The following is a 26,116-nucleotide window of genomic DNA, read 5'->3' as shown; positions in this document are numbered from 1 at the left end:
CAGAATTTCATTCCTTCTTGAGGCTGACCAATAATCCACTGCATGTATATGCTACAGTTTTGTTTGTTTGTTTGTTTGTCCATCAATGGACATTTGGGTTGCTTCTACCTTTTGGCTACTGTGAGTAATGCTACTACGAACACAGGGTACAGATATCTGTTCGTGTCCCTGCTTTCGATTCTTTTGGGTATATATCCAGAAGTGGAATTGCTGGCTTATATGGTAATCCTATGTTTAATTTTTTCAGAAAATCCCATACTACTTTATTCTTTTTAACTTCTTCAGAGTGTTCTATGGTTACCCAATCTTATTAATGATCATAAACAACCTCATAAGCTGGATACTGTTATTATCCTAACGTCACAGACGAAGAATCTGAGACTCAGAGAAGGGAAGTGGCTTCAGGGTCTCAGCCACCTCTCTGTCAGGGAGAGGCTGGGAGAGCTCAGGGAAGCTGTCCCTCTCTGGGCCTCAGTCTCCTCTCCTTTACAACAAGAATATGACCTCTGAAATCGTCTCCACTTTTCACTGTCAAGGGTGGCAGCAACGAGATATGGCGCCCTATGCTGTGGGCCAGGCCATGGGGGGCAGGGGGCTGCCTGAGGGAGGGGGCCTCCCACCCAGCCCTGGAGCGGGACAAGGCTCCACAGCAGCCTTTAGCAGCCAGTGCCCCGTCTCCACACGGAGAAGCCGCTGGAACATCACACCAACATGCCCAGCAGGAAGGGCAGCGGAAGGATGGTCCTGGCCTCAGGGCTGTGGTGTCTCAGTCCTGGAACACTGGCATGCCTGCCCTGGAGGAAGGTGAGGAGTGCCCCAGAACAACATACGATCCTAGGATACCTCATGAGCGGCCAGACGGCTGAGGCCCACCTGTGCCTCTGTGGCCAGAAGTCACCTCAGGCCATCTGGAACAGAGACCCCTGGATGCTGGAAGATTCCAGCCCTTAGGGGTCAGCTAGGCTGCTGGTTTCCAATCAGCGTTCTGCAGAGCCCACTGGGCCCTGAGCGACCTTGAAGACATCCCTCCCTCTCCCAAGGGCTGTTTTCTCATCCATAAAATGGGCACAATCATAACCTCATTGGGCCTCTGAAAATCGTTGAGAAAGGTCTAGCATGGTGCCTAATGCACTGTACACCTAACACACAGCAGAAGGAAGAAAGGACACGCTAGATGGAGGGACTCCATCACAGACGGAGAGGCTGGTGCCTGGAGGCCACATTCAGGAAGTGTCTAGTGTCCTGAAATCTGTGTCCAGACACTGGCCAGAGGCCCAGCCCCAGCACGGACTTTACACCGAATGGCAGTCCCTAAAGCATGTCCACACTAGTTATCCTGGCTTGTCCTCACAATGAGTCAGGGCATTATTGACCCATTTTATAGATGAGGAAACTGAGGACAGAGGGCCAGGCCCCATGCTGGGCACTGTTGCATAAAACGTTTTCTCAGTTCATCCTCCCACAGCTGTGGTTCTTTGATGGAAGACTGTCTCCTTCATTAGCCTGTGGCTCCTTGAGGACAGGAACTGGGTGGCTTTCATTCACCATCATGTCCTTAGTGTCTAGGACACAGCGTACACAGTAGGTGCTCAGGAAATGTGTGCTGGAGGAATGAATGAATAAACAGCCCTGCCAGGGAGGCATACCCATGCAGAGACAGAGGTTCAGAGACACCAGTAGGTAGGGCTGGCACATGCCCACCTGTCCCCAGCCTGGCCCTGCCTGGGATGGACGGGCTCTCACCTCTCTCGGCCGCTCCAGCTCCGTCTGCAGCACCTGCTTGGCCAGCTCAGTCTCAATGAGCCGCTGCCGAAGCTCCTCGTTCTCCTCTTCCAGCCGCGCCCGTTTCTTCTCCACCGCCTCGAGCTCCTTATGCAGCCTCACGGAGATGTCCTTCGAGACCTGAGCAAGGGCAGGTGATGAGCAGGGCGTGAGCAGGCTGAGGGACCATCCCACCTCGGATGGTACTCTCATTACCCCACTTAGCGGATGAGGAAACCGAGGCACAGAGAGGTCAAGTAACTCACCAAGGGTCACACAGCCAGGAAGTAGTAGAACCAAAACCCAAACCCAGGCACGCTGTGCTCCCAATGTCCATACCACAGTTCAGCCCTTGGAAAGCTGTCAAGGCCCTGCCTATTCTGAGGAATGCCTGTTCATTCACCTGGGACTTTCAATGCTCCCAAAAGTCTCTCCCAGCCACCCTCTTGCCCAGTTCTCTCAAGAGCCTGTGGCAGGCCAGAAGCTCATTTCAAAGGGAGGGAAGAGAGCTGAAGTGGAAATCCAGAGCAAGATGGGCGGCCCCAGAGCCATTTCTTTCTTTCTTATTTATTTACTTATTTATTTACTTATTTATTTACTTACTTATTTATTTATTTATTTATTTTTTCCCCCAAAGCCCCAGCAGATAGTTGTAGGTCATAGCTGCACATCCTTCTAGTTGCTGTATGTGGGCGGCGGCCTCAGCATGGCCGGAGAAGCGTTGTGTTGGTGCATGCCAGGGATCCGAACCCAGGCCGCCAGCAGTGGAGCACGCTGCACTTAACCACTAAGCCACGGGGCCGGCCCTCCAGAGCCATTTCTATCCCATCTCCGCCAAGGACCAGCATGTGAGCCTGGGTAAATCATTTCTCCACTCTGTGCCTCCATCTCCTTAACTACAAAATGGGTGCAACAATCGAGCACAGCCTCATGGGTCCAACAGGAGGCCTGAATCAGCTATTGCACCAGCAGGACCTGGCCCTGCGCCTGCACAGTGAGCACCAGGCGAGGCGCGGCTGCTGCCATGAGAAGCTGACGCTCAGAGAGGGGCACGCCTTGCTGGAGGCCACAACGTGACCCCAGGGCCTGTTTCCAACTGTCTGGGATATAAAACATGCCCCAAATGACAAAGGCTGGGCGGGTGTCCAAGTGCCTAGAGAAAGGAGCTAACAGAGCTGCAAACTCCAATCCCCGCCCCAGGACTCTGCAGCAACGACACCCCATTTCCTCCAGGACACCTTCTGTCTCATCCCCTGCTGGCAGGGGGTGACAGGCCAGGAAAGGGGGCCTCCAGGGACAAGGAAGGCCCTTCTGAGCTGGTAAATCACAGCCAGACTCCATCCTTGAGTGGGCTGGGTACTACCATTTGCTGAATACCTACTGTGTGCCAGATTCATTCATCTTTACCCTAATTCTGCCCCCATTTTACTGGCAAGGCTGAGGCTCAGAGCATAAGTGACTTGCTCAGGGTCACACAACGCAAGCACAGGCTGAGCCGGGCAGAGCCCCAGGGATCTGGCTGAGCAGCCAGCGTAGCCAGGGCTTTGCCAGCAAGAGGTATGTGTGGGGCAGACGGCCCAGTGCCTCGTGCCTCGTGCCTCCCAGTCTCGGAAATGCCCGTGGCACCTCCTCCCTGCCGGAAGGGAAGAGGGCCCTCCCTGGCTCTGCCCTCTGCCTGGGCTCAGGCCCAGCTCGACACGGACCCCTTGGCAGTGTGTGAGGCTAGCCAGGAAAAACAACAGCCAGAGAGGAAATTCAGCACTGCCTCCCCCTCCCTCTGCTGCCCACTGCTTCTCTCTGCCCGTGACGATCCCCAAGGACAGCCAGAAGCTGCCTCCCTCCTCCCGCGGTCTCTCTGGGCCACCAAACTTTCCCCAACCACAAAGCCGGGTGAGAAATCCCTATTGGAACAAGGACGTGCAAGTGGAAAAACTAGATTTGAGACTGATTCCAGCGCTCACTGGGTGTGGGACCCCAGGACACGATATTTCACCAATCGAAGGCTCAGTTTGGTCATCAGTAAAAGGGGGTTGATATAAACAATATATAAATGATACAAATAATAAATAAATGACATAGTGCTTGGGTTGACAGCTGAACCATCGTAGGTGATCAAAAAACATCCCGAGGGGCCAGCCGGGTGGCGTAACGGTTTAGTTTGCGTGCTCTGCTCCAGCGGCCCGGGGTTCGCCAGTTCGGATCCTGGGCGTGGACCTACTCACCACTCATCAAGCCATGCTGAGGCAGCATCCAACATAGAAGAGCTACAACTCAACTATGATACACAATTATGTACTGGGGCTTTGGGGAGACAAAAGGAAAAAAAAAAGAGGAAGATTGGCAACAGATATTAGCGCAGGGCCAATCTTCTTAAAAAAACAAAAGACATTGCTAAAAAAAAAAAAAAAAACACACCCCAGTTTCTAATGCACTGTCCAGATCACTGCTTCACCGCCCTGCACTGATTTTATCTGACCTGGCCCAACGCCCACAACCTCACTCTTGAGTTTGGTGTCAGGGATTTTGCTGGAGGTGTTCAGCCCCAGGCTCCTGGCTACAGTCCCCAGTTTGGGGCTGTTAGGTCACCCAGTGAGCCCCTGTCCTGATCACCACTCCATTCATTCATTCACTCATTCATTCATCCTGCTTAGGCCCTGGGGTCAGGAGTGACAGGACCAGAGACCAAGGCCCCAGACCACGCCTGGGCTCCTTCACATCTCTGTGTCTCAGCAGCAGTGCAGGGTCTGGCATACACTAAGTGCCTAATAAATGCTTATTAGATGAACAAACAAATCTAAGGCCCCAACAAGTGAAAAGGGAGGGAGGTGAAGGAGTGAAGGACTGAAATATGGGGAGCTGCACCTGCCCTAGCGTGGCTGAGCATGCTCCTCCCAACCGCCCACCCCACCCACTGTCCAGAGAGGGCTGTGTCCCTCACGGGGGCAACGGATCAGCTGCAGGGGACCAGGGCTCCTTTCCCAACTATGCTCCCGCCAGGGCCAGCTCCTCTCTACCTGGGGGGTCGCTACGTCCCCACCATGGTCTTGACCTGGGAAGGCAACCTGCTCTCCACCAAGAAGTCATGATCCATGTGGACTCCTGGGTCCTCTTGGGTTCAGCAGTGACTCTTGGATTTAATCCCTTCCATGAGTCCCCAGTCACCTTCTGTCCCATTGTCCCCAGGATCTCCTTCCCCAATGCTCCCCACCCTCAAGGGTTGCAATGACAAGAAAGCCCAACCCCAGGCAGCTTACAGAATTCCCATGTGGACAAGAGAGCCCTTCATCTCAGATCCCACAGAGCCCTGTGCCCCTGATGGAGGCCCACAGGAGCAAAGAGCATGCCGGCCTGGATGGCAGGAGCCTTGTGGCCTGGGCCTGTCCCTTCCTCTCTCTGGGGCCCCTCAGCTCTCACAGGTGATGTATAGAATCGGCTGTCACTTCCCGAGCACTCACTACGTACCCTTCATCCGCTCAGGAAGGGCTTTTATTATCCCCATTCCGAGGTTCACCTTGGGCTCACTTGCCCAAGGTCACACAGCTAGGAAGCTACAGAACCAAGACTTAAAATCAGGTGGGTCGACTCTCGAGTCTTGCTCTCAACCCGACCCTGCTGTTGGTCCGAAGCTTGAAGACATACCAATATCAGCGATAAAAGTATTAATAATAAGCCCAACAGTGGGCTCGCTGTGTCAGGTGCTCACAGGGCCCCACCTGCCTGTCTCACTTCATCCTCTCACGATCCTCCCAACTCTCCCCAGGTGGGGCGGCCAAGATACTACGGGAGGTGAAGCAGTGGCAGCTTCCGGAAACCAGGGCAAATCCCCAAAGCACAAACAAATGCGCTCAGCCATGAGGTCACTGTTTACAGCGCTCGGGCCTGGCTCCTGCCAAATGCGACAAGCAGCCTCCAAGCCACAGCTCCCCTGCTCATCGGGCCCCTCAGCTCAGGGGCCTCAGGCTTCAGGATGTCGCTGTCACTCGGAATCCTCGGGGAGGGGGATGGGAATTCTCACTAAGGGGCACCCACTGGCCAGGCAGCCTCTGGGCTCTGAGTGGCTGAATCCTCCCAGGAACCCCTGGAGGGTGGGAAAGTCATCCCCATTTTACAGATGAGGAAACTGAGGCTTAAAGAAGGGAGGCAACCTGCCCTGGTCACCCAGGAATTAAACCCAAAGCCATAATTTTTTCTCCAGTGACAGGTTTCTAAGAAAGGAAACATTTTACTGGTGTGTCCTTGGGCCTCCCACAGGAGTCCCTTCAGGTGGAAATTTACAGCCCAGATTCCCGGACCCGACACTTTCCGTTAGGATCCCAGGCCCTGAGGGTGGGGCCTGGGAATCTGCATTGTGAACAAGCCCTCCGGGTGATTCTCATCCACCCAGGGAGGCAGAGATTCTGGCCTCCCCTTCCCCGCCCCCGCCCTTTGCCCCAGCCACTTGTCCCACTAATGCTTTATAAGTTCTTCTCCCGAACAACACCACCACAACCAACATTTGCTCATTTGCTGGCCGAGCACCCTGTGCCAGACTTTGTATTCAGCACTCTCTTTGAGTTATTTCATTTTATCCTCACAAAAATCTCTACAGGCAGGAACTAGTTTTATCTCCATTTTCTATACGGGACACCGAGGCTTAGGGAAGTGAAGGAGCTTTCCCAAGGGCACACAGCAAGCAAGCGGTAGAGCAGGTCTCTGGCCCCTGCCCCTGCCCTCCTCATGCTGGGCAACGTTCCCACTGAGGTACTGTGGGTCCTGCAGGCTGAGGACCAGCGGAGAGTGAGAGAGGGAAGGGGGGCACCAAGGCCTGAGGTTTATTCACAGTGCCTTCACCAGTAACCTACTTGCTCGATAAAACCACTGGGGCTGCAAAAGCCCTGAAGATTCGGCTGCTGTAAGCCCCACATTTAACAGAAGGGGAAACTGAGGCCCCATGAGGTGGCCCCATGGCAGTTGGTGCATGGGCTAAAGAGCTGGCAGAGCAAGTCAGAGAGTCCCCAGGGATACCGTCCTAGGCAGCTCCCGGCCCCCTCCCCACCTGAGTCCATCAAGCCCTCCCAGCCAATGCCAGGGAAATCAGCTTTCTGAGGACCTCCAACAACGGCCAGAACATCCCCAGCACATGAGACAAAGCGTGGTGGCCAGAGGCGTCCAGCCCAGGCCTGCGTGCATGAGCTCAGCTCTCCAGCTGCAGAGAGAGGAGGGAGGGAAGGGGGCAAGGTCGATGCTGATTGGCTAGTTCAAATCCCAACAGAAGGGGCGGCTCCCATGCGCCCAGAGTGCAGGGAGCCCCCCTCCCACACACACGCCAGCTGCTCTCGCTCCTCCCATGGAGGCACCGGCAGCCCAGCCAGCCTGCTCCCAGCCCCCCGTCCTCTACCCTTCCTTATCTCTCGCCAAGGCTGACTTTTCTGTGTCCCTGCCCGAAACCCCCAACTACCTGGGCCCAAACTCAGTTTTGTCTGAGCTTCCTGGGCTCTTCCTCACTCCACATGCCCCCAACCCAGAGCCTGGAATTTGAGTATTTCTGTAACCATTTATCCCAGGAGCTGACCTCTCAGGCAGAGGTGCACTCTGGACTTAGAGACATAACCTTTCTGAGCTCGGTTTCCTAGTCTGTCCAACAGACCTATCATCCCACTGTACACACGCGAGACAACAGGAGATGCAGAAGCCTGGGTGTTCACCTCCCTTGGCCCTTACTGGGGCCCTCTTCCTCCAAGATTCCTCCTTCCCCCTCCCGGCTCATGCCCACTTCTCCCTCAGGCCTCAGCTCAGAAGTCACTCCTGCAGGAAGACTCCCTCGGGCCTCCAGGCTGCACCAGGTGCCCCCACCCCCAGCTCCTACATCACCCTGATCACACTGGGCTGAGTTCTGAGAGCAGGGGGGCGGGTCCGGGTCTCCCCCTGAGTTCTCAGTCCCCAGACCAGGACTCCCACAAACAGACAGGTGGACTTCTCTCCTGGAGGCCCCACCTGCCAGCCCCCAGCCCATCCCTCTCCTGCTTCCCGAGGCAGAGAGGGGTGAGGTCAGGCAGCAAGGCACATGAGGCTGATGAGCCTGCATTCTGCCAGCTACATTGAGCCTCACCTTCCTCATCCGAAAAATGGGAATAACAGTAATAGCCAACATGTTTGAGTGCTTCCAGCGACCTTTACCTACATTGTCTCTAACCCTCACAGAACAGAGGCAGGGACCGCTGTTCCACCTATTTTACAGATGAGGAAACCAAAATTTAGATGACTTGCTCAAAATCACAAAATCAGGGCATACTGGAGCCAAGATTTAAACCAGCCCTATCTGGCTCCCGGCCTTCACTGCTCCCCATCAGCACAATCAAGAACTCCACGAACTGTGAGCCCAGCACCAGGTGTGAGGCTGACACTCCAAGAGGGGCTGCTGTTGGTAGGAGTCATAGTACGATATCACTTTGGGACGTCCCTGGTAGATGGCCTGTCGCTTCTCCAGAGGTCCCCATTTTACAGATGAGGAAGCTGAGGCCCAGGGAGGTCGTGTACCTTGTTCAAGGACACACAGGAGTGAGCTGCGGGCTGACCTGGGCCCCGCTAGGGCTCTTGGTCTCACCCCGCAACAGGGGCACCTATGAGGGTCGGGGAAGCCCCGGGCTCACCTTGACGTCCTGCTCCAGGCCGCGGATGAGCTCACCGTCCACCTGGCCCGTCTGGGCAGCGCGGAGGCTGCGGCGCTCGGCCTTGCGCAGCCGGTACTGCAGGATGCGGCAGGTCTTGCTGGCCTGGTCCAGCTGCTGCCGCAGCTCCTGCAGCTGGTACACGTCCTCCTCCATGTAGACGTCCCGCATCTCCAGCATCTCCGCCCGCAGCTCCTCGATCTCATCCTGCAGAGGGGAGGGGCGGTCAGGTCACTACGCCCTGCGCAGTGGCCAGGGTGCCTGGGTGTGGCAGGCTGAATAAGGGCCCCCAAACAAGTCCATGTCCTAATTCCCAGAATCTGTGAACATGTTACCTTACATGGCAAAACGGATTTTGCAAGTGTGATTAAGGATCTCGCAATTGGGAGATTATCCTGGTTTATCTGGGTGGGCCCAGTGTAATCACAAGGGTCCTTGGAAGAGGGCGGCCAGGAGATCAGAGTGGGAGAAGGCAATATGACAATAGAAGCAGAGGCTGGAGTGATGTGCTTTGGAGAGGGAGGAAGGACCAGGAACCACGGAATGCAGGCAGCCTCTAGAAGTTGGGAAAGGGAATGGACTCTTGGCCAGAACCTTCACAAAGAATGTAGCCCTGACAACACCTTGATTTTCAGACTTCTGACCTCCAGAATTGTAGGATAATAGTCTAGGGTTGTTGTAAGCCACTAAATCTGTGGTAATTCGTTACAGCAGCAATAGGAAACTAATACATGGGGAAGGCGGAGAGGCTCATTCAACAAGCATTTATGAGCACCAACTGTGTACCAGGCTCTGTGCAAGCAGGGGGGTGGGGAGGGACAGTGGTGACCAAGACTAAGGTGGCCCCTTCTGTATCTTCTGCATGAGCCCCAAGTCTCATTGGGGAGAATTTAAAAATTCAGATACTGTTAAGAGCTATGAAGACCAAACAAACAAACAAAAACCCCTGGGTAATACGGTAGAGTAGTGGGAGAAGGTGCTGTGTTAGAGAACATGGTCAGGGAGGTCATCTCTAAAGAAGGAACATTTAAGCTGGGGCAAGAAGGAACAGCCATGCAGAGAGAGAGCCAGGGAGAGATTATCCCAGGCAGAGGGAACAGTGTGTGCAAAGGCCCAGAGGCCGGAAAGAGTTCAGTGTGTCAAGATACAGCAAGGCAACCAGGGTAGCTATGGGGTAAGCTGAGGCTGGGGAAACAGACGGGGGCAGCCATCCAGGGCCTTGAAGGGCCAAGTAAAGAGTCTGAGTTTGGGTTTAAGTGAAAGGAGATGGGGAGGTGACCTCACTTCCTCAGGGCAGCTCCTGCCCACCTCTGTTACCAGCTTCCAGATGTCCCTCACTTCCCCTTTGTCATCATGAGCACGTCTGCAATTCTTGATTTAATAGTCTGTCTCCCAGAGACACTGCGAGTGTCTGGAGGGCCGCCCCACGTCTACCTCACTCCCGGCTGCGTCCCCCAACCCAACCCAGGGCCTCGCATCCCGCAGGCTCCCAACAAATACTAACTGAACGAATGAATGTGCGTCCGGTTAGGGGAAAAACCACAAAAAAGACATACCATTGTGAAACAATCATTGGACACAAAGTGTAAGGGGATGAGTGGGGAGACCCAGCAGAAGAAATGGATAATTATTATGCCCATTAACGCATATGAAAACTGAGTCACAAATGGGAATAATAATGTCTACTCTGAGTGTGACTGAATGGATTAAATAAGACTGTACACTAAAAAGAGAAACTGAGTCACGCGAGATGGATGACCTGCCAAAGGCATCCCTGAGGAGCCTGAGAAAGCACCCAAGGACTGTGCTGATGGGACAGCGGGGGTGGGCCCAGGAATCCCATCGTGGGTCCAGGGGCCACAATCCAGACAGCTGGGTTCACCAGCCCTCTGAGCCTCCCTTTCCCGCCAAAAATGGGGGGCTCACTACAGGGCAAGGGCCTGGGCTTGTCCAGCGCCCTTGAGACTGGGTGGGCAGGTTTAGTCCAGGGGCAGGGTTAGGAAGCGGTACCCTCCAGGGCAGTTCTAAGTAAAAAAGCTGACCGAGGTTTCCACATCCATCTGTTGACTCCTGGGACTACTTCTCAAGTGGTTCTGAACTCAGGAGAGGAAGACAGAGGGGACAGGTATCTGCTTCTCCCATCCCCCACAGATACTGTCCCATTCCCACCATCAACTGAAGGGTTTAATCCCCACCTGCCACCACAGCCTCTGTCCTGGGGGTGGGCTCTGCGGCACCCCCAAAGTGGATGAGTCTGTCTGCACCAGCTGCAGAGGAGTGGTCACCTCACCAGGACCCCCACCCCCACCTCCACCCCAGTATACACACAGACTCCCCACCCCACCACCATGCCAAGTGGACAGAACTAAAAGTGGAAAAGGAGGAAGTGGGCCAGTCAGTGATCACACCAGCTAAAGAAATGAGGAAGCGAGGAGTCCACACGCCATGTCAGCTGGCGGATGAAGGAAGCATCAAGGAAATGGCACTCAGAAAGTGCAGGCCAATCTAAATCCAAGCTAAACCAGCCTCCAGATGGGCCTGTGTTCAAATCCTCACCATGCTCTTTACTAGCGCTTCACTTACTCTGTCTGCAGTCACGCTGACAGGACCCGGTGATGGGGAGGATGTGGGGGTCTGAGTGGACCCAAAGCTCAGGATGAACCAAGAGGAAGTGCAGGGGACACACAAGCTCATGATGCTGGGCTACATTAACAGATGCGTGACATTTAGATCATGGGAGGCGACATCCCTCAACCTAGGACCACATCCAGAGCACTGGAGTCATTTTGACGGACCACTTATTTTAACTTTTAAATAACTGATTTTTCTATTTATAAAAGTAAATGGCAATCATACAGTTTTGAAAATGCAGAAAACATAAATCACTCATAACTCCTCCACCTGGTCCTGACTCACAGTGGCTCTCAAAGTGTGGTCCCTGCACCAGCAGCGTTAGCATCACTGGAGAACTTGTCAGAAATTCTCACGCCCTAACCCAGCCCTGCTGAATCAGAAACTCTGGGGATGGGGCCCCCTAAGTGACTCTAATGCAGGGTGCTTCCTTCCAGTCTCTATCCCTAAAGAGTCATGTGTCCCAGCACCACAGGCCCCAGCCTAGGGCCTGACATGACACACAGCAGGGGCTCAACAAGCTTCTATTGAATAACTGAATGAATGAATGATCTTTCTCACATGAGCAGCTGTCTCTCCACGGCCTGCCCTTCCCCACAGTCAATTTCCAAAAATGGAGGATGTTGTATTTATGCCAGCTCCATCTCTCTGTGGTGGCCAAGGGGGGCCCAGGCCCCTCGGGGGCTTGTCCCAGCTGCAGCAGAATGCGGGTCGGCCCCTCCTGGCACAGCCCACGTGAAAGGGCGAGTCCACAAAGGCCGGCTTGTGGCCCCATGGCCGGGTCTGCTGGGATGTGGGCAGCAGAAGCTGGTGAATGCAGGACTTAGGCAGGGGCAGGGAAAGACACCGCTGGGACACCGGGAGGGGCCCCTGTTTGCTCCAGAGGTTCTGAGGCCTCACTGAGCCTCTGAATGCCCTGGGGCTCCTCAGTCCCGCAGTCCCAGCCCCCCAGCCCAGAAAGCTCTCCAGGGGCTGTCTGATCCAACTGAGGGACCTGGGGGACGGGGGTGGGGAGCTCAGCCTTCCCGGCTCCTTCCAAGACAGCTCAGTGGCCCTGCTGAGCCTCTGCCCGCTCCCAGAACCCCCAACCACGTGGAAGTAGGGAGGGAAGGCCCAAACTCCACTGGACTCTGCGGGCCTAGTGGCGGCAGAACAAGGTTGGCGGAGTCCCCCCAGTACCGATGGGGAAACCCCAAACCTCATTCTCCACTGGAGACAGGAACAGGCCACACTGCCCAGCAGTGTCCACCTCAGAGCCTGGGGGCCCTCAAATTTCAACCCCACAGTCAGCAAGACTGGCCTACAGAAGCTGGGAAAAGCGCCCAGACCAGGTGCGGCCTGCCGGCCCCTCCACACCCAGCCCCTCTGGCCACTCCTCCAAGTTGACCTCTCTTCCCCTTGAAGCTTAACGATTATTTATCCCAGACTGATAATGGGGAAGGGAGGGGGGCAAGATGGGGGATAGGAACAGGGCACATACACTGCTGCCAGGGTAGTCAGCCTTTCCCTTTACAGAAAATGTTTGTTTTGCTCTGATTACAGAGATAATACCTGTGTATTAGAGAAAACCAGAAAAAAAGCAGACAGCTTTCTATCTCCTCCACTAGTTCCCATGGTTTCTGCGTTAGGTCCAAGCCCCTTACCTGGAACCCGAGCCGCCCCGGTCTCCTCCCCACTCCTGTCTTGCCCCTGCCCTTGCATCCTCTGCCAGATGCCCTTGCCTCCCCAGGTCCAGATCTGCCACAACTAAAAAATAGCTACCACCTGTCTGGAGGCTCACTAATGACCAGGCCCCAGCCCAAGCACAGTAGGTGCACAATAGTTTGATCCTCTTACCAACCCTGTGAGGTAGGTACAGAAAATGTTCCCATTTTGCAGATGAGGAAACTGAGGCTCAGAAGTTTCCTAGAGCTGCTCAAGCAAGAGAGCAGTGGAGCTGGAGTCCAAACAGGCCCTGTGGCCCCAGGCCTGTGCATCTTAACTGTGGGCCCTACTCCCAGGTTTGCTCGGGCTATTCCCTCTGCTAGAATGGCCTTTGCCAGGCTAACTCCTAATTATCTCATCCTTCCAGAGCATTCTTTCCTCGCCCAATCTGATTCAAACCCCACATTCTGAACTCCATTTGTCTCTTATGCTAACAAATTTAGGTTGCATTTGCCTGTTTTCACGTCTATCTTCCCCAAGAGGTGGGGGGAGGACAGGGGAGTGTCTGACTTGTGTCTGGTCCTCGGCATCCCTCAGGACAGGACATGGTACAGAGCAGGCACCCATCACTGTCTATGGTGGATGAATGAATGAAAGGATGACCATGGCTTCTGCCCTGCCCAGTCTCTCTCCACAGCCCAGGGTGGGCAGACCCTCCTGATTCTAGCCACAAGCCAGCTGGAAAGAGTCAGGGAGAGCCTGGGATGCTCCAGCGCTGGCCTCAGACCCCCACGCCAGCCCAGGAGGATGGGCAGGGCATCTCTACCCAGGGAACCTCTTGCTCACCCTCCCACTCCCTGCCCACAAAGTGCCTCTCTGTCCATCCCCTCACACCCCCCCTCAATGACTCTTGAGGTCAGCCTGCAGGAAGCAGCCTCTCAGAGGCAGACCCGCTCCCCAAAATGGATTGGTTCCCAGGGACCCTGGGGGAATCAGCCAGGAAGAGTCTCTTGGCGCATGCTGGGCTGAAGGGCCAAACACGAGCTCACACTCCTGCTAATAACAGCGAGACCTTGCACGGCAGCACGGGGCTTCACAGTTTACAAAGACATTCCATCTGAATCATCCCATGGGTCCTCACAGAAGCCCCGTGGACAGCAGGACAGGAATCACCATCCCTGTTCTAGAGACGAAGAGCCGCAGAGAAGCACAGAGAAGGTGAGCTGTGGCCAAGGTCACACAGAGAGACCTCCAAGCAGGACTCAGATTGCGGACTTCAGGCTCTTTTGTCTGCACCAGAATTCAGGGAGTCCATGAACGTGGATGGGAAGGGAAAAAAAATCACATCTTTATTTTCACTAACCTCTAACTAAAAATTAGCATTTCCTTCTATTCTGGACAAACCATGATCATTACCTGTGACTTTGCCACCAAAAGAAACCACAGATATTTTCATACCACATAACAGTTATTGCAGAAATGTCAAAATATTGTTTACACTCATTAGTACTTTGAAATTACAGTAGTTAATAGACCTGTCACCAGATCTTATGAGTTCATAAACACACATATTACTATATCATAATTTTGAAACATATTTTGATAACTGTATTTCCATATGTTTGGTTTCCTTTGGGTTTTATTTTAAACATTTAAAAACATTCTGAGAATTATCCTGAGCAGAGAGTTTAAGGGGTCCCTGGCACAAAATAGATGCAGCGTCTGTTCTCTCTGGAGCTGTCTCATCTACGGGGTCTGGGCTGGTACCCTAGACTCTGGCTTTCACCCTCGGAACAGAGAGCTGGAGAAGCAGAGCGCTGCTTTCAAGCCCCATTTTAAACGTTCCAGGAAAGAATGCTTTCTGCAGAAAACCTACACAAATGGAAGATGATTAATCTTTGCATAATGAGGACAGAAGGGGGAAGTTTAGAGTTGGGGCCCACTGGAGCACTTGCAAGTGACTCCAGATGCACGGGTCCGCTGGAACTGGTCTGCAGGAGCATATGGGAAGGTCTCCTGACCTGCAGGGCTGGAGATGAAAGCAACCGACACGAGGCCCCTCTGCAGAAACACAGCACAGGGCAATGGGTGGTCTGAAGCCCAGCAACAGCTCGCAGCTGGCCCTGAGGGGACAGGGAGGGAACCAGGGGGACAGGAGGTTCCTGAAGGTAGGAGGAGGCCACCTCTTACCAGCCACCAAGGGAAGAGACTTTCCGGAGCAGAGGTCTCCTGACCACCTCCCACCCAAGAGTTAGCCCCCATAGGGTAGGGTGGGCCCTGAGAGGTGCCTGTTCACCCAGTGCCCCTGGGGAGCTCTGACATGGGCCCTGAAGACCACCTTCTAGAAACCCTGGTGCACCAAGGCTGGGTCAGGAGCAGGAAGCCAGTGTCTCAGCCCATCCAGCTCCCACGGGGACTCTGCACTGCCTGGGCCTCCTTCTACTCTGTACCTGTCTCTCTTCTCCTCACCTCTCTACCTCAAATGCCACCTCCACCAAGAAGCCCCCCTGGCTGCCCCAGGGCACAGCCCTTTTGTTTGAACAATTCATGAGTACCTATGGTGGGCCAGATTCATCACCAAATCATTGGATTTAATCCTCGTGATGGCCAGTTTGCTCCCCACTAATCTGTTCTCCATTCAGTACATGGAGTTATGTTTTTTTAAACCCCATTACTACCCCCTTTAAAACCCTCCAATGATCACCAAAATCTGGCAACAACCCAAATGTCCCTCACTTGGTGAGTGGATAAAGGGTGGTACGTCCATATAATGGAATACTACTTAGCAAGAAAAGGAATGAATAGCTGATACCTGCAAGAATGTGGATGAAGCTCAAATGCATTATGCTGAGTGAAGGAAGTCAGACCCAGCAGGCTGCATACTGTATGATTCCATTTATATGTCATTCTGGAAAAGGCAAGACTAGAGGGACAGAAAACAGATCAGTGGTTGTCAGGGACTGGGGGAGGCAGGAGGAATTGACTACAAAGGGGCACGGGGGGAATTCTACGGGGCAAAGGAACTGTTCTATATCTTGATTGTGGTGATGGTTACGGAACTGTATGCATTTGTCAAAACTCATTTTACTGTATGTAAATTTTGTGGTTAGTGCTGTCGAGTCAGGTCCGACTCGTAGCGACCCTGTGAACAGCCGAGAGGAACTCTGCCTGGTTTTTGCACCATCCTCTCACCTTCCAGCGCTATATCAGACAATGCTCCGCTGCTATTCATAGGGTTTTCACGGCCAATTTTTCGGAAGTGAGTGGCCAGGTCCTTCTTCCTAGCCTGTCTAGTCTAGAAGCTCCACTGAAACCTGTCCACCATGGGTGACTCTGCTGGTATTTGAAATACTGGTGGCATAGCTTTCAGCGTCACAGCCACATGCAGCCGCCACAGCATGACAACCAACAGATAGGTGTGTGGTTCCCTGATCGGGAAACAAACCGGGGCCACAGTGGTAAGAGCCCTGAACCTGAACCACTAGACCACCAGGGCTGGCCATATGTAAATTACCCCACCCAAAACAAAACAAAAGCCTGACTCCTGCCCACCTCTTCATCTTCATCTCCCCCACTCCCCCTCCCATTGGCTACACTCCAGCACTCAGGTCTTCTCCCCGCAGCCAGAAGACTCCTCGCCTGTCCCAGCTCTAAGCCTCTGCCCCTGCTGTTCCCTCTGCCTGATCTCCCTGCCCTGCATCTGTACACCAGTGGCTCCCCCTCCTGAAGCCTCCACTTAAATGCTACCTCCTCAGAGAAGCCTTCCAGACCCCTCTAGGCCCATTGCGTGCATCTCAAATCTGTGTTTCTTTCATGGAATGTATCACAGGCTTGTTCATGATACTAATTATTTTACTCAGTGGTCTGTTTGCATGTGGAATGTCAGTCTCTACCACTAGGATCTGAGCTTCAGGAGGGCAGAGCCCACCACAGTGCCTGGCACACAAAGGAACAGCTCAATGAACAGACGCTGAATGAGTAAAGGGGTCCTAGGAGGGGAAGATTGCCATCCCCTTCCACTTTCCTGCAGAAAACCACTTCCGGTCAGCACTGCTGTGTCTAAATTTACTTCTTTGATTCCGTGAAGCTAATGTCCATGGAGGCTTCGGATCTCTGTGGAGGGCCTCAAACCCCAGCCCACCAACTCCCAGGCTGCATCCCTGCCAGATTCCAAACCTTACCCAAATATATCACCTCCTCCCCGAGTTCTAGGGACCCGACTGGCCGATGGGCTGACAGACCCAGGAAGAATGGCAGAGCTGAGCTGTGGGGACCAGAACCTTCACTCTATGGGACAGCAACCACTCCACGGAGGAACAGGAGCCTCTGCCTGGCCCGCCTTCTCCCACACCACCCTGGTCACCACGGTCCCTCCCTCGGGCCAAGGCCCAGGCTGCCTGCCCATCTGCCACCCTGGCTCTGGCCCGGGCCACTCACCCCGGCCCGGAAGGGCTGACCTGCAGGGTGGGCCAGCAGTGGCCACAGGGGCAGCATGCCAGCCTCCCCAAGAGGCCAGGGCAGCCATCTGCTGTCCCTTCTGCCCGTCCCCCAGGGTCTGTCAAGGGTCCAGATGAGATCATTGCACTTGGACCCCAAGGAGGGCAGAAGGCTCTGCAAATCTCCACTTCCCTCCCAGCTCAAAAGCAAAAACTCTGGGAACAGCAGCAGGGGGAGGGGAACCCAAAGACTCCACCCATCACAGACAGGGACACTGAGGCCTGGAGAGGGACTGGGGACAATCCCAGAGTCCCCAGAGGGTCCAGAGTCAAGCAGGGAGGGATTCTGGGCTCCTGTCTCCCAGCCCAGAGCTCAGTCCAGCTTAGCCTCCTTGGGTGGTAGCTGGGCTCTAGTTTTAGGGGAGTCGGGGTGAAAGGTCCTGGAGAAGGAAGGCCAGGATGCCCAGCCAGGCATCGTCGTGCCACACAGTGCCCCTGCTCCAGCTGGCACGGAGGTTGCCTGCTCCTGGTGACCTGCAGGGTTACGAGGGAAGACAAGGGTCCTGGATTTACCTCTCTAACACCATAAATAATAACAGGCAAGTTGCTCCCTGAGCACTCCCCCTGTGCCAGGCACACGCCAGGCAGCACACATTATCTCACTGTATCCCCAGCCCCCACAAAGGACTGGTGAGAAACGAGGTCAGAAAGCTCAACTATGTTGCCCAAGGTCACATGCCAAGTGGCACAGCCAGGATGTGAGTCCAGTTTGAGGTCTTGTAAACTAGACTAGACAATCTCTATAATGGGACAATCGTGACAATAATAACAGCTAATATTTACAAGGGCTTAATATGTGCCAGATGCCAGGCTGAGCTCTGAATGAATGTCCGTTATCTTTTTTTTTTTAATAATTTTATTTATTTATTTTTCCCCCAAAGCCCCAGTAGATAGTTGTGTGTCATAGTTGCACATTCTTCTAGCTGCTGTATGTGGGACGTGGCCTCAGCATGGCCAGAGAAGCGGTGCGTCGGTGCGCGCCCGGGATCCGAACCCGGGCCGTCAGTAGCGGAGCGCACACACTTAACAGCTAAGCCACAGAGCCGGCCCCGAGGGGGGGTGCTATTTTTTATGCCCATTTTACAGATAAGCAAACAAAGGCTCTGGAAGGTGAAGGCTCCACAGCCAATCAGGAGTGAGCCTCCCAGACCTGGCACAGCCCTGTGCCTGAGACCACAGACACTCCCTCTCGTGGGAGCTGTGCGTGCATGTGTGTGCTGGGGGCGAGGAGATGCCCAGACAGCGCTGCCCACCAAGGCCAGGCCTGGCTTGTCATTGCCCATTCCAGGCCTCTCCAGACAGAGCAGGGAGACCTCTGAAGCCCCTGCTGCCTCAGGCGGGGGTTGGGGGGGGTAGTTGGTGCGAGGGGTTGCTCACAGCAGGGGCGCCTGACGGTGTCCCTCTCGTCCTTTCTGTGTGGACAGGAAGGAAGGCAGCATTTGGATCTGGATGTGTTTAAAATATCCCCTGAACGGCCTCTGGGCTGCAGCCAAACCTCTGAGCGGGGACAGGACAGGGCTCAGCGGTCTTTGAGGCAGGAAAGTGAGGCTGGAGTCCAGGGAGCGGCTCGGCTGCACAGCCTGAAGCTCCAGCACACCCCAGCATTTCACATCTCCAAGCCTTTGTTCGTGCCATTCCCCCTGCTTACCACCCTGGCAAGAGCACCACGAGACCCCAGTCCTTCTGCCTGTTGCCACTTACAGGCTGTGTGACCTTTGGCAAGCCCCTTAACCTCTCTGAGCCTCAGTTTACAACTGTGTAAAAGGGGCTAAGTCCTGCCTGGTAAAGTCCCTGCCCTCATGCAGAACACATAGGGGGAGGGGCTGACATGAAACCTGTAATTACCCAGTTAACAATCTAATTATCGTTGAGGTAAATGCCCCCAAGGAACCTCCAGGAAGCTCCTAGGTGTCTAACCCAGGAGCCTGGCCAGCAGCGGGACGCTTTGAAGATGGAGGAGGAAACCAGGGGAGGGAGAGGGCCCTGCAAGCGCAAAGGCCCAGGCAGAGCACAGGGACAGAGCCTGCAGTGTGGAGCATGGAGCTTGGGTGGAGCAGGGGTGAGGTGAGGCTGAGGGAGGCAGGACCACACAGGCCGCCCAGGCACTTGGGCAGCGCTGAGGAGGGGCGTGGAGGGGGAGGCTGGTGCAATGGACCCAGGAGATCCCAAGTGGATCTGGGGCAAAACCAGGGTCAAGATGTTTAGCTGGTCCAGCCTGGCTGCGGGACCCCAATCAGTTTGTCCCCTGGAGCCTGAGCTTCTCTTGGTGGGCCACGCAATGGAAGGTTATTCACCTTGGTGTGAGAATGAGGGACCCCAAAGGCAGCCCTCCACCAGCAAACAAGTTTTCCGGGGTTACAGTCTGCAGCACTGGCCTCGGCTGTCCAGGGAAGACTGACTTGTGGCGGGAGGGAAAGGGGGGACGCGCAGAGACAGATGTGTTTGGGAACACCCGCAATGCATTTCAGCTCCACGCACACCTCCCAGGCCCTGCCCTGTGCCAGGACCCGCACCCAGAGCCAGGCACGACCCTGCCGTCACGGACCCAGGGCTCACAGGAGTCAGACCCGTGCCTGCTGATAGAGCGGGATGAGGGCGCACAGCTGGCGAGTCTGTACTGCGAGCCAGGCCCTGGCTAATCCTCGCCTACACGCTTTCTCTTATTCAATCTTCACGGCAGCCCTGCAGGGCGGGCACTATCAGCATCCCCATCTTACAGAAGAGGAGACTGAGGCTCATGAAGGGGAAGCTCCTGGAGGGAAAGGCAGAACCAGGATTCAAGCCCAGGTCAGCCCAGCTCTAGAACACAGTGCTCTTAACCACCTCGGACCCCAGAGAGGGGAAGGGCTGGCCTGCAGCTCCCACCTTCTCGGACTCCCTGCCGTTCCTCAGGGAGGCCAGTGCTGTCCACTAAGAATGCAGACGTGGAGGCCGGCCCGGTGGCGCAAGCGGTTAAGTGCTCGCGCTCCGCTGCGGTGGCCCGGGGTTCACCGGTTCGGATCCCGGGCGCGCACCTACACACCGCTTGTCAGGCCATGCTGTGGCGGCATCCCATACAAAGTGGAGGAAAATGGACACGGATGTTAGTCCAGGGCCAGTCTTCCTCGGCAAAAAGAGGAAGATTGGCAGATGTTAGCTCAGGGCTGATCCTCCTCACAAAAAAAAAAAAAAAAACCAATGCAGACGTGGTGCCAACCTCGGCCTGCCTTCTCCCACACTGCCCTGGCCACCACGGTCCCTCCCTGGGGTGCTAACCATGCAGACATGGTGCTGGAGTGCCGGGAGCACCCTGGCCTAGAACACCCAGAGCCTCTGGCTCTTCCCCCACCTCAGCTCCAAGTTCCTTCTGGCACCAGAGGGTGGAGCATGTGACCACAGATGAGGTCATGCTGACGGGGCATGGGGCAATGACCTTGGTAATAACCTTGGCTGCTGGTCAGGCCCCGCCTGGAACTTAGCCGAGCCCCTCCCCTGGGGAAGTCCCTCTGCCTCAGAGGCTACACAGGATGTGGCACTCCCTCCCTTCCTCTGTGCCCAGGACAGTGCAGGATGTGCCACAGACCGGAACGCTAATCCTCCTAAGTGCCCTGCAAGAAAGGGACTAAATTCTCATTTTACAGATAGGAAAACTGAGGCTTGATGAGCAGACTTACACATGGAGATTATGCATGGGAGGAGGTAACAAAGCAAGACTTGGCCCCAGACTTGACCCCAAAAGTGGAATTTGTCCACGAGACCACGCAGCCTTCCTTCCCTCCCGCCCTGGGCCACTGGGGTAGGCCAGGCCTTGTGCCCAGTGCTGTAGACACATGGTAAGGGAGCAGCTGCCAGCCTTCTGTAAGTCCATATGGCCCCTTGCCAGCAAGGTGTTCACAGGCCTCAGCTTGGCATTCAACACCCTTCCCAAGCAGGCCCAACTCCCCATCCCAGCCTCTCCCTGACCACTGTCCCCACCCACCATTCCCTCCAGCTCTTCTGTTTCAAGCCTGCAGCCCACCTGCAGAACCTGATCACTGCCTTTCATTCAATCACACAACAAAATTTATGGAGTCCCTACGATGTGCCCGGCACTGTTCAGCAGCTGGGCACACAGGCAGCTTCTCAAGGTTAACTCCTCAGCTCTAATGCCTCCTCCTCCAGGAAGTCTTCCAGGCTCCTCCTCTGAGTGCCCACATCTCCTCCAGCCTCCTCTACCTTGGCCTCCTTCTCGTTTCCCAGGCAGAACCAGGCACCCTTTAGGGACGGGAGTGGCATGGCCCTCCACAGCCCCCAGCAAAGGGAGAAGGGGAGGAGGAGGGAGAAGAGGGCAAGCAGGAAATTCCGAGGAGATTAGAAGGGAGTTGCCCCTGGGCAGTGTTTCTCCTGTGGGCAGGCCTGACAACTGCTCCATTTCACTCAGCCCACTGGGCCCAGGCCCTAGTGCTGGGCACCAGGGGCCTTTGGTGCAGCGTCGCCTGACTTGGTGACCGGCCAGCCCTGCCTCCGCCTACCACCGAGCCACAGCCTCCCGCAGATCCAGGTTACCAAATCAAGCCCCCGCCATACTCCTCACTGTTCCCAGCAGCCTTGTGGAGGAAGCCTTGTAGAGGAGTTGAAAACAGTAGTTTGTACACATTAACTCCAGGAGACACAGACCAGGATATCCTGTGTTTCTGTGTGGGTGAAATGTCACAGCCAGTGTGTGTACACACACTGTATACCAACTGTATACAAACTGGGTACCCTAGTTTGTGGGTCTCTGGCTCCCATTAGCAAATGCTACAGGCCTGACATTTGAGTGCTCTGTGCTCGTGTCCCTGCTTATGTGCGTGTGGCTATGCGTCTTGTGTCCATGTGTGAGTATCTCCTGGGTATGCGTGTGTGCCTGGTAGGTGTGCAAGGGCTTCTGCTGCTGTCTTTGTGAAAGAGGCAGTGGGGCATGTGGGTGACGAGCTTGTCTCCGTGCCTGCCTGGCAGGGGTGGATCTGTGGATTTCCGTGGATGCTGGCGCCTGTGTAATGAGTCTGCGTGGGTTTGTGTGTGCGCCTGCATATGTATGTGTACTTCCAATACGTGTGAGAGTGTCTCCAGGCTGTGCATCCACTTCTGGGACACGGCCAAGTCTGGGGGTGTAAGATGTGTGTGTGAGGTGTGTTTCTGAGCCTGGGGTCTCCAAGATGGTGTGAGTCTCTGTCATGTCTGTTTGGTAATGTGTGGGTATGATGACACAGGAGATTGTGTGTCTGCATGGGTTTGTGTACTTCTCTGAGCATGTATCCTTTCTAATATGTCAGAAGTTGTACTTCTGGAAGCATACGACATAACCTGGATGTGGTGTCTGGATGTGTGTGTGAGATGTGTGTGAGTGGTTGTGGATCTCTGAGCACGACCTGTGAATACGTGTATGTGTGTTTGTGTGTGCAAGAGAGAGTGTGCCCAGGGACACAGGCCCAGCCCCTCTGCCAGGAATGCTGGGAGCCCTGGGAGCTCCGCGGTCCCCCCAGGCCTCAGCAGCCGCCGCCTCACATTTTCCATTTTCCATCTTGCTGGAGCTGCCTGCCTCCCCCCATGACAAACTGCTGAGGACTCTTAAAGACCCAGCCCCGTGGCGTAGCGGTTAAGTGCGTGCGCTCTGCTGCTGGCAGCCTGGGTTAGGATCCCGGGCGCGCACCAAGGCACCGCTTGTCAGGCCATGCTATGGTGGCGTCCCATATAAAGTAGAGGAAGATGGGCACGGATGTTAGCCCAGGGCCAGTCTTCCTCAGCAAAAAGAGGAGGATTGGCATGGATGTTAGCTCAAGGCTGATCTTCCTCACAAAAAAAAAAAAAAAAAAGACCCAGGTCTCAGAGCAGCTTCTTCCAGGCCACCTCTCAGCTACCACAGGGCAGGGACCAGCCAGGAGCTTTGCTGACCAGGATGACCACCCCTCTCCCCAACCCAGTGACAGAGAGACTGGAGCCATCCCCCTACAGGTCCCAGGAGCTGAGAAGAACTTCGTGACTTGCTGGCTACTGCGCCAGATATCCGGCACAGGGCCTGCTACCCGGGAGGCACTGAGAAAACATGTGTTGAATGAATGAATGAATGCCTGGAGAAGCAGGTAAGGGACAGGCGCTAACAACATTTACTGTGCACTTGATCTGAATCATCACACTCCAAAGGGTCCCATGGCCCTGGGGCAGGCATGTTCATCTCCCATTTTACAGAAGAAGAAACAGAGGCTCAGAAAGGCTGAGTATCTCACTCAATGTCACACAGCTTGTAACGGGCAAAGCCAGGTGAGAACGCTGCTCTGTGAACCTTGGAGGCACAAGCTGCCTCCTGCGCAGGAGCGGGTGGAAGAGACGGGGGAAGGGGAACTCTTTAGGGTTGTCTAGTGAGGTTCCCAAGTGTATCGGCTGTGCAATCTTGGGCATGTTATATAGCCTCTCGGTTTCCTCATCTGTCAAATGGGTCTGATATCAGAACCCTCCACACAGGACTGCTGTGAAGAGTAAAGGGCTTTCTTTTTTTTTTTTTTTTTTTATAATTTTATTTTTTTTTCCCCCAAAGCCCCAGTAGATAGTTGTATGTCATAGTTGCACATTCTTCTAGTTGCTGTATGTGGGACGCGGCCTCAGCATGGCCAGAGAAGCGTGTGTCCTGCGCACCCGGGATCCAAACCCGGGCCGCCAGCAGCGGAACGCGCGCACTTAACCGCTAAGCCACGGGGCCAGCCCATAAAGGGCTTTCTTAACCCAGGAAGTGATCAATAGTTGATAGCATTTGTGAGACAAGAGCCATAGAAGTCCAGGGGACAATGATCTGGGGGTCCCCGCCCAGCTCTAACATCCCAGCACTCTGGGGTCTAGCCTAACCATTATCTAACCCTTAAGGCCGGATCCAAATCCCCATTGCTTCCTCCAGGATCTCAGACGCCCCGGCCCCGATCACACTCTGTATTGGTGCAAGGAACACACAAACACACACACACACACGTCCCCCATCCCCACCCGCAGGCTCCAGGCCCCCAGCTACAGCATATGTTATTCTCCACTTGTTCCCAACAAGTCTTAGCCCAAAGCCTGGGACACAACAGGATTCCTCTCACCAACCTGTGTCTCAGACTAGACACACTGTTAGCAACCAGAAGCTCAGGGCTCTAGTCATACTGTAGAAAGAAGTGGACCCAGAGTGAGAACAACCAGATTTGGAATCCTGGCTGTGTGACCTGGAGCCTCCATTTATCCAACTTTACGATGGGAACTGGGGGTGGATCAGATGCTTCCTCTGGGCCCTTCTGGGCTGACACCTAAATTGGCTCCACTTCGAACACTCACATCTAGAACCTCCAAGGAAGTGGGGAGGCCTTGCTTTGTGGAGCCCACACAGCATGGAATATGATCACACCCTCCTGTCCTCCCCAGAGCAGCTCCTGATTTAGTAGCATCCTAAAGCTAAGAGGATCCACCCTCCTGGCTTCTCCCAGCTCCCCCAAGAATGAAGACATAGACACCTGTCTGCTCATTGGCTAACAATTCCCCAAGAGATGCAGGATTTCACTGCTTGCAAAATGTTTTTTTGTCTATCCATACCTCCCTGATTCCTGAAAACAATCCTATGAAGTTGCCTGGGCAAGTTCCATCATCTTCATTATACAGATGGAAAAAAAGAGTAGCTCAGAGAGGCCAAGTGACTTGCCCATGGCCACACAGTAAAGGGCAGAGTCAGGTCTCAAAGCCAGGTCTTTGGGCTCCCACTCTCAGATTCTTCCATCTACACCCAGTGGGTTCCCAGCATGTCCTCAGCACACAGTACACGGGTGACGGTGAGTGGTGATGGGGAGCTGGAAGGCCTCAGACCACCAGGGCTTCCAAAGTCAACAGTCGATGTGTCTGCTCTGCAGCTAAAGCTGCATCTCAGAATCCTGGAAGCTCAAACATGAATAACCTTCAGACTTCCTTGGCTGGAAGGGGCTCTGAGGTCAGGCAGCTCAACTGTAGCCACCACATAAATCTCCCCCAAATCCTCCTCAAGTAATCACAACCGCCAACCTTTTGTACAAGCCGCTTTCCACAAACCCTGTCTTTATCTAAACACGCAAGGTCATGAAGCCTCTCTCTGAACAACTTGAGTGACAGCGAGCTCACTCCCTTCTCCATAGCAGCTCCTAATTGCCTCCTTGGGAGACAGCTGCCCTGTTTATATTTTCCACTCTTGGGCCCCAGAGCAGGCCTCATGCAACAGGAGATCTGCCATCCCCCCAGAGGCCCTCCCAGTGGACAGTTCCCAGTGCCCCCCACCAGCTGGGAGGTGAACCCAGACGGGGCCCCATCGGACTCAATGGGACTCAACTCAGGCAGCATGAGGCCTGCAGGGGACCCACTGGGATCTGGAGTCCTTCTCCTGGTAACTCAGTTTCTGCATCTTAGAAGCGAAGCGACCCAGAGGGGCAGGAAACACGTCAAGAGTGTAATGCACTTTTATTCCAAGCCCTGGCTGCCTGGAGAACTGGCTCTGGGAGCTGAAGCAAGTCCCTTCCCCTCCGGCCACCATTTGCCCATCTGTAGAATGGACAAAAGACCACCACCTGGAATAGCCCCTTCATCTCCGGTCCAATCCACAGTCTCTGGATCTTCACCTCGCCTCCGTGGGGCTGCAGGTGAGTAAAACAAAGCTCTAGGGAAGTTCAGGGACCCACCCGAGCGTACACAGCAAGGACCGCACAGTCCGGCCCTGCTCGCCTCTCCCATCCCATCTCCCTCCCCTCTCCAGCCTCAGTGCTGTCCTTGAAATCAAACTGTCCTACTTTCCTTAGCCTGGAAGGTTCTTAGTCCAGCACCTTAGTCAGCCGGCTCCATCTCATCCTTCAGCCCTTGGCCTCCCTGAGCACCCCAGCCCCACCTCCATGTGTTCTTGGCACACTGTGTGCTTCTCCACCCCCATCATGATCCATATGGTGACGGCCTGTACGACTA

The 26,116-nt window shown here is 54.7% G+C and overlaps 1 protein-coding gene across 3 annotated transcripts in view; it reads right to left on the bottom strand.

Annotated features, from left to right (window-relative positions):
- The window catches only part of MTCL2 (microtubule crosslinking factor 2), a 72,838-nt gene that overhangs the window by 42,988 nt on the left and 3,734 nt on the right, over nucleotides 1–26,116 (bottom strand). For all 3 annotated transcript variants that reach the window (XM_087445312.1, XM_087445313.1, XM_004430430.3), the window contains exons 2-3: nucleotides 8,391–8,615; nucleotides 1,744–1,902 (exon numbers count right to left, since the gene is read on the bottom strand). In XM_087445312.1, coding sequence (XP_087301438.1) covers nucleotides 1,744–1,902; nucleotides 8,391–8,615 — 384 coding nt within the window. The remainder of the gene's footprint in view (nucleotides 1–1,743; nucleotides 1,903–8,390; nucleotides 8,616–26,116) is intronic.

Source organism: Ceratotherium simum, chromosome 21 (assembly GCF_057802395.1).
Source record: "Ceratotherium simum simum isolate JZ-2026a chromosome 21, ASM5780239v1, whole genome shotgun sequence".
NCBI lineage: Eukaryota > Metazoa > Chordata > Mammalia > Perissodactyla > Rhinocerotidae > Ceratotherium > Ceratotherium simum.
The sequence above is the reverse complement of the archived record's forward strand: the minus strand, read 5'-3'. Positions and strand labels throughout refer to the sequence as shown.